Source organism: Zootoca vivipara, chromosome 3 (genome assembly GCF_963506605.1).
Source record: "Zootoca vivipara chromosome 3, rZooViv1.1, whole genome shotgun sequence".
NCBI lineage: Eukaryota > Metazoa > Chordata > Lepidosauria > Squamata > Lacertidae > Zootoca > Zootoca vivipara.
Window position 1 is genome coordinate 51,875,384 of NC_083278.1, and position 15,100 is coordinate 51,890,483.

General features: G+C 43.4%; 1 protein-coding gene across 4 annotated transcripts in view; it reads left to right on the forward strand.

Moving 5' to 3' along the window:
• The first annotated feature begins 6,495 nt into the window (after positions 1-6,495).
• DCBLD1 (discoidin, CUB and LCCL domain containing 1) overlaps positions 6,496-15,100 on the forward strand; it is a 31,224-nt gene continuing 22,619 nt past the window's right edge. For all 4 annotated transcript variants that reach the window (XM_060272648.1, XM_035109163.2, XM_035109165.2 and 1 more), the window contains exon 1: positions 6,496-6,811. In XM_060272648.1, coding sequence (XP_060128631.1) covers positions 6,709-6,811 — 103 coding nt within the window. In that variant the 5' untranslated portion in view covers positions 6,496-6,708. The remainder of the gene's footprint in view (positions 6,812-15,100) is intronic.

The window sequence follows — 15,100 nt, forward strand, 5'->3', positions numbered from 1 at the left end:
GGATGCTGGACTAGAAGGACCCCTGGACAGAACCTCCTTATGTTATTATGTCTGCTTGTTTTCAGTGGGTTGCAAATGCTCAGTGATACTACGCATCCCAGGGTTGAGAAGCCATTAAATCCTGTTGTAAAGGAACAACAAAATCATTTCCTTGCAACCCTTCCCTGTGAAATGTGAGGCAAGATATTAAAAGAAGAAGCACCTCTCAAAAGTACTAAAGCAGGTGCAGTTATGTTTCAAATAAGCAGTCAATATTGTCTAATTGCCTTTTCAAAGAAAGATTTCACTGAAATGAATTGAGGGAAAAACCAAACCAAACCACAGGACTTTTAACCACATTTTATATATCCATGTAAACTGTTTTTGTTTTTGTTTTTAAATCACTCTTCACAATTCACTTCTAAAGCTGGATAATTGTTTTTAACACACCACCTGAATATGTGAATAGCATTTTTGTTTACAAAAAAAAACATTCACCGAAACTTGCATTTATACCTGACCCATTAAGTGTTTACATCAGTCCAAGAAAGAAGACCTAGAAACTGTAGTCTGACATTTGTTGATGGCAGACTTTGCTCTCTATGCAACTGTCTAGAAAGGCTCAGCAGGGCAACTCACGGTTAGAATTTGTGGGCAGAGTGGTTTGTTTTGCTTTCCCAGGCATTTTAAAACTTACAACTGATGCTGATGCCTCCTGCAGTTTAGGAGTGATTGGATGTTGTTGTTTTAGGGTTTAGGGGTTTTGTTTGTTTGCTTAGCTCTGATGAATTGGATGTCACCTTGGGAGCTTTTTAAGGTAGAATGAATGATTCATAAATTTTATAAACAAATATTTGCTGTCCAAGTCATTGTGGGATGCCTTCTGCTGGCTAGGCTGGGAAAACCTTTAGGCTTGCTGACACAGCTACTTTGACCCAGTTGGACTTGGCAGTGGACAGACGTAAGGCTGTGGGAACCTGTCAGGATTTGCACGCCCCTTGTTCCCTATTAAGAAACTTTGGAGAATGATAGCCTCCATTCATGAGGGTGCCTGTTACTGAATGTTGAACACGCCCCTAGCAAACTGCTTGCAGTTTGAGCCAGTGGAGGTTCCCTGCCCCGGGCTTGATGTCCTTTGCTCACTTAGCCCTGCCTAGTTAAGATCGCTTTAGGACTGGATCTCTTTGCAGCAAGCAACATTTTAAATAAACCCATTTCAGAGCAAAGTTGACAGACAGCAGCCCAGCCAGTCCACTTTGCATATTCTTGATAACATTCTAGGTCCTTTGTCACATGGGATTGCCTTGAAAATGAACAGTAAAAGAAAAACAACAACAACAACAACAACAACAACAACAACAACAACAACAACAACCCACAATCTGGGGGGTTGAAAGCTTTGCCAATGTTTCCTAAGGATCATGTAACTCCCTGCAGCAATGCTTCAGTTCCAAAAATTCACACTGCAATAAATCACATCCTACAGTGCCACAGACATTTTTTGTTGTCGTCTTTGCTTAAAAAGATTAAGGAGGCTACTCCTTTGGAATCATTAACATAGGCCGATTTAATGGCCCAGTTTACCTGTAACATTAAATCAAAACATGACTTACTGTATATTCCTGCATATAAGACTACTTCTTAACCCAGTGAAATCTTCTCAAAAGTCGGGGGTCATCTTATACGCCGGGTCGTATATCTTATACAGCGAGTGTATCCCAAACTCTATATTTTAACTGGAAAAGTTGGGGGTCGTTTTATATGCCCAGTCGTCTTATATGCTGGAATATACGGTACTTAGCATGAAGAAGCAAACATAAAAGCTCTCTGAGAAATCATGGCTGCTTTCCTCATTTTGCTTGCTGTGCTGCACTGAGCTAAACCATGGTTTGGTTTAGCATGTTGTTCAAACCTGGGCTTGTAATTTAGGTCTCTCCAGACAGGCGATGAACAGAAACCATAGGTTTTGGCAATGGTTCACAGCTAATGGTTATCTGAAAGGGCTAAACCAAGCTAAGTCAAATCATGCTCAGCACAGCACAACAGGAAAACGGCTGTGGAGGAGCACAGTGGTCATTGACCACAACCTCCTTCCCATGTTTGCTCATTCACATGAAACCATGGTTTGGGTTAGGGTTACATGGCAATGAGGGCACTGATATACATGCAGACCAACTGTATTTTTCCTGCCCTGCATTGTGGTTGGGTTGCAATGAGAGAGAGAGAGAGAGAGAGAGAGAGAGAGAGAGAGAGAGAGAGAGAGAGAGAGAGAGAGAGAGAATCCACAGAATCCACAGACATTTTTGTGACTGCTAGAGAAAGCACTGCTATGAACACAGGGATGGCTACAGGCTTTCTTCTTGTTCACACTGAGATTTCACTATGTGATCTTGTATGGCAGAAGATGAGTTGGCTTGGTGAACTGACTCTTAAATACTTAGAGAATTTATGTGAAGAAAATAAACAAAATCCCTTGTGACGGCAAAACTCAAACTTAGTCTCTCTCTCTCCCACACTCACACCCACACACCCTTCTGTCTTGCCTTGGTTTTGATAGACTCTGTGTGTTTGCAGGAACCATTCATTTAACATTGTTTTGTACATACAGGGAGAAAAATGAACACAAAAAGCCCCAACCAGTTTGGCTCAAGACTGATACGTACCTCTGCAGATTACAGAAGAGCTTGTGAAAACAAGGCTGTTAAAGCTGGAACAGACTGGAAAGACAGTCGCGCATGAGATACTAAACTGGTCATGAGACAGGGATTTGTTCTCACTGATGTAGAATAATAACCAAATAAAATGGCGTGTTAAGTGACGGCCAGCCATTTATTTCAGCACAGGGAAGTTCACACTGGAAACAATTGAGAATGGTATGAACACCAAGGGAATAATGAACATTTTGTTTATTTATTTACAACTAGTAGACTCAAAGCCGTCATTGCTCGGGAATTCTAAGAAACAGCAACAACAAAAACAACCAGTGCACATTTGGAAATCAGTGGTTAAAATCAGTGCAGTTATGAAGATTTCAGTCCATCATCTTGATTCAAAATGCCTTCCAACTGTATACAAACATCAGTGAAAACCCGCTCCTTGGTTTCAGGAACCATTATGCATTATTTGGTTACAAAATCTTAAGAGGCGTCCAAACACATAGTGAACAAACAACTTTATATCCTGCTTTATAGCCCTGAGATGCTCTCGAAGAAGCTTCCAAAAGATTCTCAAAATAAGATCACATTCAAATCTGGTGCAGGAACCAAAACCACAAGGTGTACATTAGGGACCAGGATTATTCAGGCAGAATTTCCTGCCTTCATCCTTGTCCTTCCCTGATGTCAGACCAAGCAGCAGTTCCCACCAAAATCCTGCGTCAAGGGAGTATTCTTGAGCAGCTGCATCTTGCTCTGCTCATGATGGAATGGAAACAGACTTCCCGACTAGCAGTTGGCAAGCAGCAGATTCTCTGAGGCGCAGGGGTGGGGAACCTGTGCCCCTCCAGATGTTGTTGGACTCCATCTTTAATCAGCCTCAACTATCATGGCTTATGGTCAGGGATAACAGAGGCTGTAGTCCAGCAACATCTGGGAGGGCACCGGTTCCCCACCCGCTCCTGCTCTGAGCCAAGGAAGGGGGGCTGAGCAGCTGGATCTCATTCAGCACACGATGGAACAAAATGTGGCTCCTGAAACAAACTGATGTGCTGTTGCCCTGTATTACAACAGCAAGCAACCAAAAAATTTAACCCTGCATCCAAATCAAATATGGATAAATCTTTTCAACTTGTATATATTGTGGGGAGCACGGGATAAAGAACACAGCGGGAGACAGAATGTGGATCGGAAGGTCGCCCAGAATGAAAGCAGGCACCCCCTTTTATTGTAAAGTTTCAGAACTGTCAATGATTAACTAGAGGTGCATCCTTCATCCAATGACAAGTGGTCAACTCCAAAAGAGGTGGTGTCCTTGCATAGGTCACATCCTGCCAACACCCCAAAACTCCGCCATAGAGGAAGTGCCTGGTCCTCACATACTTCTCAGACCTCGCCCTGTCACATGCCTACTCCTTAAACATCCCCCTCCTCTCAATCTTGTGACTCTTGGGGTTTTTCCACCACTCTGCCATTTTCCCATTGTCTTCCTCCTAACCTGGGTCTGACCCTTCAGGCTTGGACCAGCCTCCCCTGTTCTAACCTACTCTAACCGGTTCCATCAGGATCCTCCCAACTCTGGCCAGCCCAGTAGTGACCTGCTGCCCTCTAATGTCCCCCTGACCCAACTTGTGGATGCGTGTTTGTGCATACTGACGTACAGGAAGGTTTGCCAGCACTGTACGTTGTGTTTGATAGCTGAGGGTTTTGATAGCTAGCTTTTATCTGATGCGGTTTGCCAGCATCAATCTAAAATCACTGCTACAATATATGGCTTCAAAAGCTCCTCAGTTCAAGCAGTTGGAGCTTCAAAGGACAGCTGCTACAGGTTTGGTCCAGAGTACTGATGATTTACAGATGAATCCAAAGTGTGTATATGCGAGATCTCTGACACAGCCACTGCCAAACCATGGTAACACGTAAGTGGAAACATGGGAGGCAGAATTTATTGGTTTCCAACATAACTTTTTGATCCTGATCTCCCAAAACACACACACACGGCTTTGGATACAAGGCTGCTTCTTACCTGCTGCTGAATGCTCTGTTTTGGGTCTGCCAACAGCACAAACATTGTCTAAGCCCAGCTCTGTGCACATCCCACAGCACATCCACATCACAGTGGATGCATGTCACCTTCCACAGGTGGAGTACCTTTTTGCAAGCAAAGGGGCACTTCTACCTCCTCCAGCCAGTGGATCTGCAGGTCAGGACTGCACTCTTATGACATTTTAGTACGTAATCCATTTCTTTACAAATATGCTAGATAAGCAAGAAAGGACATGGAACTGCTAGTTTGCAAAGCAAATAAATTCCTCCAAAAGCAAATCTGCACTCACCCTTGGAATCTCCCAACACTGCTTCTTGTTAGCCAGCTGCACAAACTCTGGCCTGATGTGCAGAAACAGCAGGGGAGGTGGCATATTAATTATCATGGCATTTGGATGCTGCCCTGTAGCATAGAAGTTTTCTGGACAGTTTGTGTTAAATAAGAAAGCAACTGGAACACAAAGAAGACACAAAACCCAAAGCAACATAAATACAACCAAACAAAACCTCACCACAGCACAGAGTGCTCCACACTACTTCCAGTTGTTTAAAAGGCCTAGATGAGGAGAAAAATATCACAAAGACGGTCCCAGGTGAACCTTCCTGGGAAGGAAGGCTGCTCTATAACTGGGTGGCCACTGCTGAAAAGGCCTTATCCCTGGTGTTTACCCACCTCATTTCATTCCTTAAGGGTCTCCAAAGAGCGTCTAAGGTTGGACTAGGTACATAGGATAGAAGGCAGTATTTCAGACGACCTGGTCACAAGCTATTCAGGGCATTAAGAACATAAGAAGGGCCCTGTCGGATCAGGTCAGTGACCCATCAAGTCCCACATCCTATTCTCAGTGGCCTACCTGTGGGATGCCCAGAAGCACTTTCTCCAGCTTTAAGGCACTAAAAGCACTGGGTGCCACTGCAGTCGCCAAAGCACAGGGATAATATGGTCAAACCACCTTGCTCTCAATTGACAGGAGTTTCCATGCCATTTTAAAAAATATGTAGCACATTGCAATAATCGAAACAAGCACATGGGTAATGAAGATTGACTGCAAATTGCCTAGAGGCTGCCCCAGTTTAAGCAACTTACCAATTATAAATTACTGTTAAAAACAACGATGGTGGACAAGCGATATTTGACTTCAAGGTCATATGACTAACCCACATGAAAACACTCCTTGCATTTAGAAAAGAAGAGTGGATATCACAGATTTCTAGCAGGCTCCCATGCTAGTTTTCTGGGTGTTGCGATTTATTTTTTGAGGGCCAGAGTGTGTTCAGTGATGCCATCAGGGCAAAGCTTTGGGGCAGAAATCTAGGGTGCCATTAGGGAAAACGAGGAGAGTCCCCAAACCCAGGAGTGCAATAGTGCAATGAAGAACTACACTATATACTCTAGAGAAGACAGGAGTTGCACCTGGGTACATGCAGAGTGCCATTCCCTCACGTCTCTAAGGTGCTACTGGAAGGAATTTTTTTTAAAAAAAAATTGTATAGAATCATGGAGTTGGAAGAGACCACAAGGGCCATCCAGTCCAACCCCCTGCCAAGCAGGAAACACCATCAAAGCATTCTTGACATATGGCTGCCAAGCCTCTGCTTAAAGGAGGGTTTCGGGATAAATCCCCGCTGGCCTCCAGGCAGGCTCGAACCGAACACCTCCAGGCGAGCCATCGCTGGGAAAGGAGCCGCCTGAGGGGACGGACGCGCCTCCTTCGGTGAACGAGGGGAGGGGAGGGCCCGTTGGGCACCGCCCCTCCGCCGCGCCGTCCAATGGGAAGAGCCGCGCTCGCCTTCCTCGCTTCCTTTCTCCCGCTGGAGGCGGCCGGGCGCTGGGTTGACGGGGCGCCGCTTCTCCGGCGCCGCCGCCGTCGTCGAGGGGGCGTCCCGAGGAGGAGGCAGGCGAGCGGGAGAGAGCCGCTCTTGCCCGCCGCCACTGGGCACGGACGCCGCGGGCGTTTCAAAGCGGCGGGAAAAGGGCGACGAGCGGCGGCTGGGCGGGCGGGCAGGCAGGCGCGAGGTACGCGGGGCCATGGGTCGCTGCAGGCGGCGGCTGCTGCCGGGGGGTCCGGCGCTCGCCCTCTTCCTCCTGCTGCTGCCCGCTTGGCTGCTCGGGAGCTGCGCGGAGAAGCTCGGTGAGTCGGGGCCGCAAGGGCCATTTTTGAACGTTTCCTCCAAACTGGGAAAGTTTAGTGCCGAGCGCGGAAGGATTTTTGTTGTGTGTGTGTGTGTGTGTGTGTGTGTGTGTGTGTGAGAGAGAGAGAGAGAGAGAGAGAGAGAGAGAGAGAGAGAGGGAGAGAGAGAGAGAGAGAGAGAGCTCTGTATGTGTAGAGAATGACTGAATGCGCGGCGCTGGAAAAACTCGTGGTTAGCGCTGTGCAAAAGATAACAGGTTTCCTCCTTCATCGTCTTTTAAAAATAATATTAATAATAATAATTGTTCCTATTGTGGCGGAGCGGATGTTTTTCTCCCCTTTCCAATAAGTAGTTTGTGGCTGAAGTCAACTTGTGTTTATTAAATGGTTGAAAATGCAGGACTTAAAGGCTAGATTGAAGGTATTTGGGATGAATTGGCACATAACCAGACCAAGGTATGATTTGCGGTGCTACTCTTGTCAGGGCCGCCATTAGATGTTGTTGAAGTCTAGACTCCATCACCTGCGACCATTGGCCAAACTGGCTGGGGGCTCATGGAGTTGCAGTCCCAAGAACATCTGGCACACCAGCTAACCTTGTGCTAGATATATATTCTACTCTACCCCAATTTCCACGTGGAAGAGTCCTAGCTCAAGAGCAGAGCACATTCATTGCATGCAAAAGGTCCCAGGTTCAGTCCAGGAATCTCCAGGTGGAGCTGGGGGGGGGGGAACTGCCTGGAAACCTAGGAGAGCTCCTGCCAGTCAGTGTAGACATTACTGATCTGGATGGATCAATGGTCTGACTTGGTTCAAGGTATTTGGCTGCCCAGTGTTGTTCGTCGCAACAAAGCTTTGAAGGAGATGGAGTTTATTTGCAGATGGAGAACTGGGGTTGATGGACAGCAACTTGTCCTGCAGTGCTCAGATCAAATGTCAGGACTGCCCCATTTGCTTCCATGAACAGATTCCTCCTTTGTACACATATGGCTGCCTTCTTTTTTGAAGGGAATGAAGAAGCCTGATGCATGATTTGTGTGCAGAGATGTAGATTGAGGGAGGCAGTAAAAGGCTGACTTGGTAAATTAATAAGGCCAGAGAATGCACACTTAATGGGACTGAAATGAAACGTTACTCACATTTAATATAAGATACCGGTAATTTTCCACATTTTGACAGTTGGTTAATTCACTTGCTGTTAAATAACTTGGCATCTTGCTGGGAAGCTGAGCTTTACCCCCGTAACTAAAGCTCTGCATTCCCTAAGGATTCTGAAGTAGACAACCTGTAAATCATGCAATGGACAATCACATATACTTTGTTCTTATATGCTTTGTTTTGGTTTCAAAACTAGTTTTCCTTCGCTGGAATCCTATGCACGTTTACTTGGAATTAAGTCTTGCAGTGTATTCATAGAGATTCACTCCCAGGGTTCACCCCTGGTTTGTTATCCTTTTATGTTTGGTATTCCATGCAATCATATTTCATTAGCTATGTGTGCACTTCTTAGGTGAACTTTTCTTTCTGTAACTCTTTGTTCATGTAGGAATTTCCACTGCCATAACCTAGGGCTGTCAATAATAACTTGGGGAAAGGCGATGGATGAATGTAGGCTGCCTGGCGCAAGAGTTTTATCTAAGGAACGCTGTGGAGGTGCATTGATTTTGCTGGTTGAAACAGCTGAGGTAGAAAGGAATCTCCATTACGTGCCGTGGAATTGTGACATCTGGCAGTTCTAGAGGGAGGACGGTCTAAATATTCTAATTAAAAAGAGATATTTTAACTATACACAAGAGCTTTCCTTAAGGGTATAGAATTGCCAAATAATTTTTGTTATGCCAGTTAAAAATAGAGGGGTTTTTCCTCTCCTTTTGGTCTTTGATCTCTTCTCCACCCCCACCCCCACTACCTTTGCTTTGTCTGTGCCAGTAGAACAACGAATTATGCTGTCTTAGCTGATTTTAGTGCTTTATATAGTTTAACCCGGTTAATCCATGCCTAGTTTGGCCATGTGTCTAAGTAGCAGCAAGATTATAACAGTAACCCATATTTTAAAGTCGATGCATGTGGATTGGTTTTTAAAAAAACATCTTTTGATTTTTAATTTAGGATAGAAACACAAATTATGAAGTGCCCCTTTACTACAAAGCATAGTTGATGCTATGTAGTGCAATGGCTAAGAAGCAGTGCCAGGAAGTCCCTCGTTTAAACCTCAGTTCTGCCATGAACATACTAGTTGGTCTTAGGCCAGCCATTACGCCTCTCTGTGTTATCGTTAGCAGCAGCAACAGCAGCAGCATGAAAATAGGAGAGGACTCAGCTGGTAGAGCATTATCTCAGGGTCGTTGAGCAAAAGATTCCTGCATTGCAGGGCTGACTCTCAGGGGTCCCTCCAACTTTACAGTCCTAAGCCTAAGCAAAGAAACTGATGGTGGTAGATAATAATAATAATATTGGCCCACCTTAAAAAATTGTAAAATGAAAGAATGTGAAATCCGTCAAACGTTCAAAGTACTACAGTATATAAATATTATGACATTAATCTTCTGCAAAAGCTTTTTCTAATGCCTGACTTGATATGTCAGAGGATAGGCATGGCCAGCAAAAGATTTAGTGTTAGCCTTTGTATGTATTGATATTATCTGCTGTGATGTCGCTTGAACGACAGTGAATAATGAGTTTTATGGTTATTCATTAGCTTGTTAAACAGGCCATGGCTGAATGAAATCGATATCCAGGGGTCTCCATAAGATTTTAACAATTGGAATGGGTATCAGTAACTCATTGCTAACATAAACTCTTACTGTAAAATCTCGTTTATGTACCTAACGCATCTGCTTCCAAAACAGTAGGAACACAGGAAGCTACCTTATGGGACCATTGCTCCACCTCTGCTGACAGGCAGTGACTCTCCAGGGTTTCAGACAGGGTTTCTCTCAGTCCTGCCTGGAGATGCTGAATGTTGAAGATGGTTGTGGGCTTACTGTACAAGCTTAAACTGTGGTAATCATTTCTAGTGCATGCAAAAGTTACATTCCTGGCAACCTCTGTGCTGCTCCTGTGAGAGACTTCTGGGCAGAAGTGTCACCCATGATTCCCCCCCAACAGCGTGCTAGACCTGTCTCCAATCTGTTTGATGGAAAGTTGTTTGCCTTCTCTTTGCCCTCTCTTTCTCTCTTCATGGAGAGACAAGGAGTAGGGTTGATGCTCTTCTGTGTTCCACTAGCTGAGAGATAAAACGGGGAGGGAGGCACCAACCAAAAGAACAAAAGAAACGAGACACATCCAAGTTGCACAGGAAACAATGCAGTTTATTGAGGCCTCATACATTTTTTTATGCCATCTGGCCGGTGTGTGTGTGTGTGTGTGTGCAGTTACACACACATACACACAATCTGGAGCTGCTTCCTGAAAATAACTGCTTGGAGACCATTGCACACTTCTATGAAATAACTTGTAAGGCATCCTAGAGGGAGTTTTTATGCCTCTGGGCTTAAAAGCTGAAGTGCATTCCAACCATGGCAAACTGCTCCATTGAGCTGAGGGAAACAAAGGCAATAGGGAGTTGCTCTTGCATGAGTGCACACTTGTCTCCTGGCAGAGACATACTTTTTGTCAGCTTCTGGGAGTGCTGCTGCTAGTAGTATTCCAGTGGCGTTGGTACCTCCCATTTGAAACAACTTCACATGATCAAGCTCCATGCCTGCAGAAGTAACAAGCTTCAGCATCGAACCTTATTGCTAAACAAAGTTGTCCTACACAAAATGATGCTCTGTGGGATTTAACTTGGACACATACATAATCATTCCCTGAAAGAGTAGTGCATTTCCAATGACATCGCATTGACTGTATTATCTACGTCCCAATGCAATCTGCCGAGCATGCAACTTCCCTCTTTCCCTTCAGCGGGTTTTCCGCTTTCAAATCCTCGTATTTTGGTTGTTTCATCGTTCTTTCATCGTAGCAACATTTTAATGCCATATATGGATGGTTCTCATGCACCCAAAATGTTAGCGAAGAACATGTAACTCCCATGACTGATTGACATCAGTCAATCAGTAATCCTGCTGAATAAGCGTGCTTTCGGGATTCACATGCAAAAGCCTGTTTTACAGCCCTGACCGCAATTGCATGTGAACTTTGACTTACATATTGGAGCCGGTTTCTTGCTTGCTGGGGCAGTCCTGGTTTTGCCTGGGTGTGGACAAATACAGTATGCACTGTAGATAACCACGTATGCAGCTGATCCTGGCAACTGCCCACTCCCTTCTGTTGCTGGATAGGGAAGTTCTAGCCATTCAGCTCTGCAGCTGACGGGTTTTCCTATTAAGCTTGCCTGTGCTCCTGGCTGGGACAGGACTTCTCACATGTGAAATGGACTAAGGACTTGTAGAGCAGCATTTGTGGCTGTTACTGTCGGGGAAGAAGCCAGCTCCCAACCCAGATGTTTTGGCTTTGTGAAGTATTTATTTCACAGCCCAATCCTACATACCTGCCAAGTTCGGGCCGTAAAGATCCGGGATCGGCAGCGCGCGCATGACCGGAAGTTGCGCGACGCAACTTCCGGTGGCGCTTCGCCCTTCTATGGGCACCAGAAAATGGCGGCGCCAGCGCCGGAAGTCGCTTTCGCGCATGACCGGAAACACGTAAAAGCGACTTCCGGCGCCGCCATTTTCTGATGCCCATAGAAGGGCGAATCGCCACCGGAAGTCGCGGAAGCGACTGCCGCCGCCGCCATTTTCTGGTGCCCATAGAAGGGCAAAGCGGCACCAGAAAAATGGCCGCCGGGCAGAAGCCGATTTAAGGGACAATACCGGGATTTTTCACTAAACGGGAGACCGCCGGGAAACGGTAAGAAAAAATGGGTTTTCCCGGCGGAAACGGGATACTTGGCAGCTATGATCCTATGTGTGCCTACTCAGAAATAAGTCCCACTGAATTCAGGTTATTGTACATAGGACTGTAGCCTTGCAGCCTTTGATGTTTAATCACTGCACTTGTTACTTCTCCCTGCCCCCCAAGCCCCTTGAGCCAGATAACAAAGCCTGTGAAATTTATTTCAAAAAAGGAAAGTTCTCCAATGCTTCCATTTATTTACAAACAACTAGATTGTGAAATGTGAGTTTTTAAGCGGGGGCTTGTATATATCAGTTGTGAAACTTGTTAAGTTATTATGGAGACTTTTCGGTGGACCCCAACACTTTGTTGTTCAATGAATTCTGTGGAATTCAATGCCGCCCCCCAACTCATCTCGCATACATGCATTACACAAGTTTTTCAGTTTCTCAGGCTTCATGCTTTCGGGAAGCAGCTTCTTCACTGAGTTGTATCCCGAGAACTTGGGCAAATTGTAAATTCTGAGAGTGTTTGGATGTTTTATTGCTGTTTTTGTCTTGTTATTCACTATTTTAATTTGTGCTGCTTCGTTCACCACTTTATGAGGATTTCCTCATCTCCAAAAAAGAAGCAGCAGGATATAAATCTTTTTTTAATTATTTAAAAAAATGCTTCACAGTTCACAGTCTGTTCATGCAGAATACTGGCCAGGCCTTTTGCCTTCCTGAGTGAACCAGTGGGCATACTGTCTTTCAGAAAAGTTTATCTTCTGAAACGAGATCCCTGTTCTGGACCCAGATCCCTGATCTGGACCCTCCCGAGTTCCTGGAACTCAGTTTGAAAACCACTCACAACTGTATGTGATTTAGGTTATAAACATTGATGTTGGGTGAGCAGGAAGTCACTAGTTCTGTTGAATTGGAATATCATTGTTGAGTAGCAAATGTAACTTTCTATATGGGAAAAAAGAATAAAATATTATTATAAAAAAAGAAAAGCACCAAAGTAGTATTTTGTTTTTAGAATATCTTCTTGAAATATAAACATTTGAGAGAGACAGATTCATTGTAGCTAAAGTTCTTCTTTAAAATAAAAATCGAGCATCTTGGTATTTGTGTGTTTATCAATATGTTCCAAGTTTTGTGCCCAGTATTTTACACCAAGTTAAGTGTGATGAGGCCAGTAGCAGTATATCCATTGTATCAGGTTTCTTTGTTTAATTCATGATGCATTTTAATAGTTCACTTCTTCTTTTTTTCTTGTCATGGCACCTGGCTTCCTCCCTGAAAATTCTTGACGGCAAAACTGACACATCCTTGGCTTGGACCAGGGTAAACATTTTGGCTCCCTCTTCCCCCAACCCCAAAGCATCTTATTTCTCTAACAAACCTTAGTAAATATTTAGCCACCCAGGATTATCAAACCAGAAAAACCTGTGTGAGCTGTCCCAGACAAAGCCCTTCATAACCTTAAAAGTCCATATTGGGCAATGTAAACAGACACCTATGGGGAGGAGGGATTCCCGACATGCATCCCCTTTGCATCCACCCTTGGATATCCCTGGAGCCTCCTCTGTTTGGAGCAAGAGGCTTTGGGACGGATTGAGCTGCTTGGTGTTCCCCAACTAAATAATCACTGGTGTATTTTGAATAGGAATCACAACCCCAGTTATATTATCCTGGTTTTATATGTTCAAGTATGTGTGTCTAGAACAGCCTTCTCTAAACTGGTGTCTGCTAGCCATTTTAGGCTACAGCTTACACTTTTACAAATGCCTCTCATTTTTCCATTCTGCTTTTGTGATAAATTGTGCCTCTGTCTAGTGTGGCAATGTCTATGCTATGGAACTCCTTGCCTGTTGACAAGCCCCTTCACTATACTGTGTTAGATGCCTGCTGAAAAAAATTTCTGTTTCAGCAAGCCTGTCCAGTCACGTTATTTAAAATCCTAGAGTTGTAGAGTTAGAAGAGACCACGAGGGCCATCTAGTCCAACCTCCTCCAATGCAGGAACGTTTTGCCCAACGTGGGGCTTTAACCCATGACCCTGAAATTAAGAGTCTACCGACTGTTCTACACCAGCTTTGTTACATTTGTTTTAAATGTTTCTTATTTTATCATCTTATGGTTTTTGAAATTGGATTTGTGTGGTTTTAACCATGCTTTATATATAGTTGTGCTATATATTGTATATATTTTTAGCAAGTGGTCTACAACAGGGTGGATAAAAATCAATGATTTTTTAAATAAATAAATAAATAATTTTTTGAAACTTACATCAGATTTTTTTTTATTTAAATCAGATTTTTAAAAATTTAAATCGGATTTTTAAAATAAAATGCTTTTGGAGGGAAAATCTTTCTAAAGACAATTTTCTGTTTAAGTTACATTATAGTCCAAAGGCATCAGGAAATAAGGATTTGTTCTAAGTTTTTTCATGTGTGATAAAACTCAGGCTAAGTTTTTGGTGTTTTTTTATATAAAAAAACCAAGTAAAAACACTGTTTAACCACATCAGTTAACAAACATGGATACATATGCTATAATATTATTGTTTTAGTTAAATAATTGGTTTAAATTGTTATTAAGGAAATGATTATTTTTCTCCTTCCAATAAAGTACAGCAGAAAAGTTGTCCAAATATAAACAGTTAACTTATTAAACCTCACAATAATTTCATAATTATCTGTCTTATGTATTTCTAATAATATAACCAAATCAGTAATTTTTACAGAACTGTAAAAACTAATCTGAAAATTTATTATTCCAAAAATGAAACCTTCATCGGGTTGTAAATATTAAGATTATACATTAAGATTATACTAGCAATATTAAGATTATACAATCAAGAACGAGTCTTTCCATAAATAATAATAATGATTAAATTGTGATTTAAATCGTGATTCAAATTGATTTGAATTAAATCAAATCCACCCTGGTCTCCAATGTTAATAAATAAATACAGCTCATCAGCCTCAGCCAGCATGACCAATGGGCACTAGGTTTGGGAGGCTGTTCAAGAATACTGTATACTCTTCACATACATACTGTTCTATAGAACTTCGCAAGGTGTTCCACAGCAGATCACTCTAGAACTAAGGAGGCAATTTTCAGAAAGTCTTGCGCCTACCCGGTATTTACTCTAGTTTTACACCAGAGTACTCCGAAGGCTGCAGTTCTGTACACTTACCTGGGAGTAAGCCACATTGAACTCGTTCAAACTTACTTTTGATTAGATGTGTATAGGATTGTGCTTTTTTGTTGGCTCCAAAGGAAACTCTTCCCAGATCTATGAGACTGGTGGACTTTTAACTTAGTTGTTGTATTTGTAAAGGGATGAGTGAAGAGGGGGAGGAGAAGCTTGATAAATAAAGCTACCCTCCCCCAGAAATCATTCTGTTACTTCTGAATGCAATTGCTTTTTCGGATGTGCTGTGCAGAAATATCAGGGGACT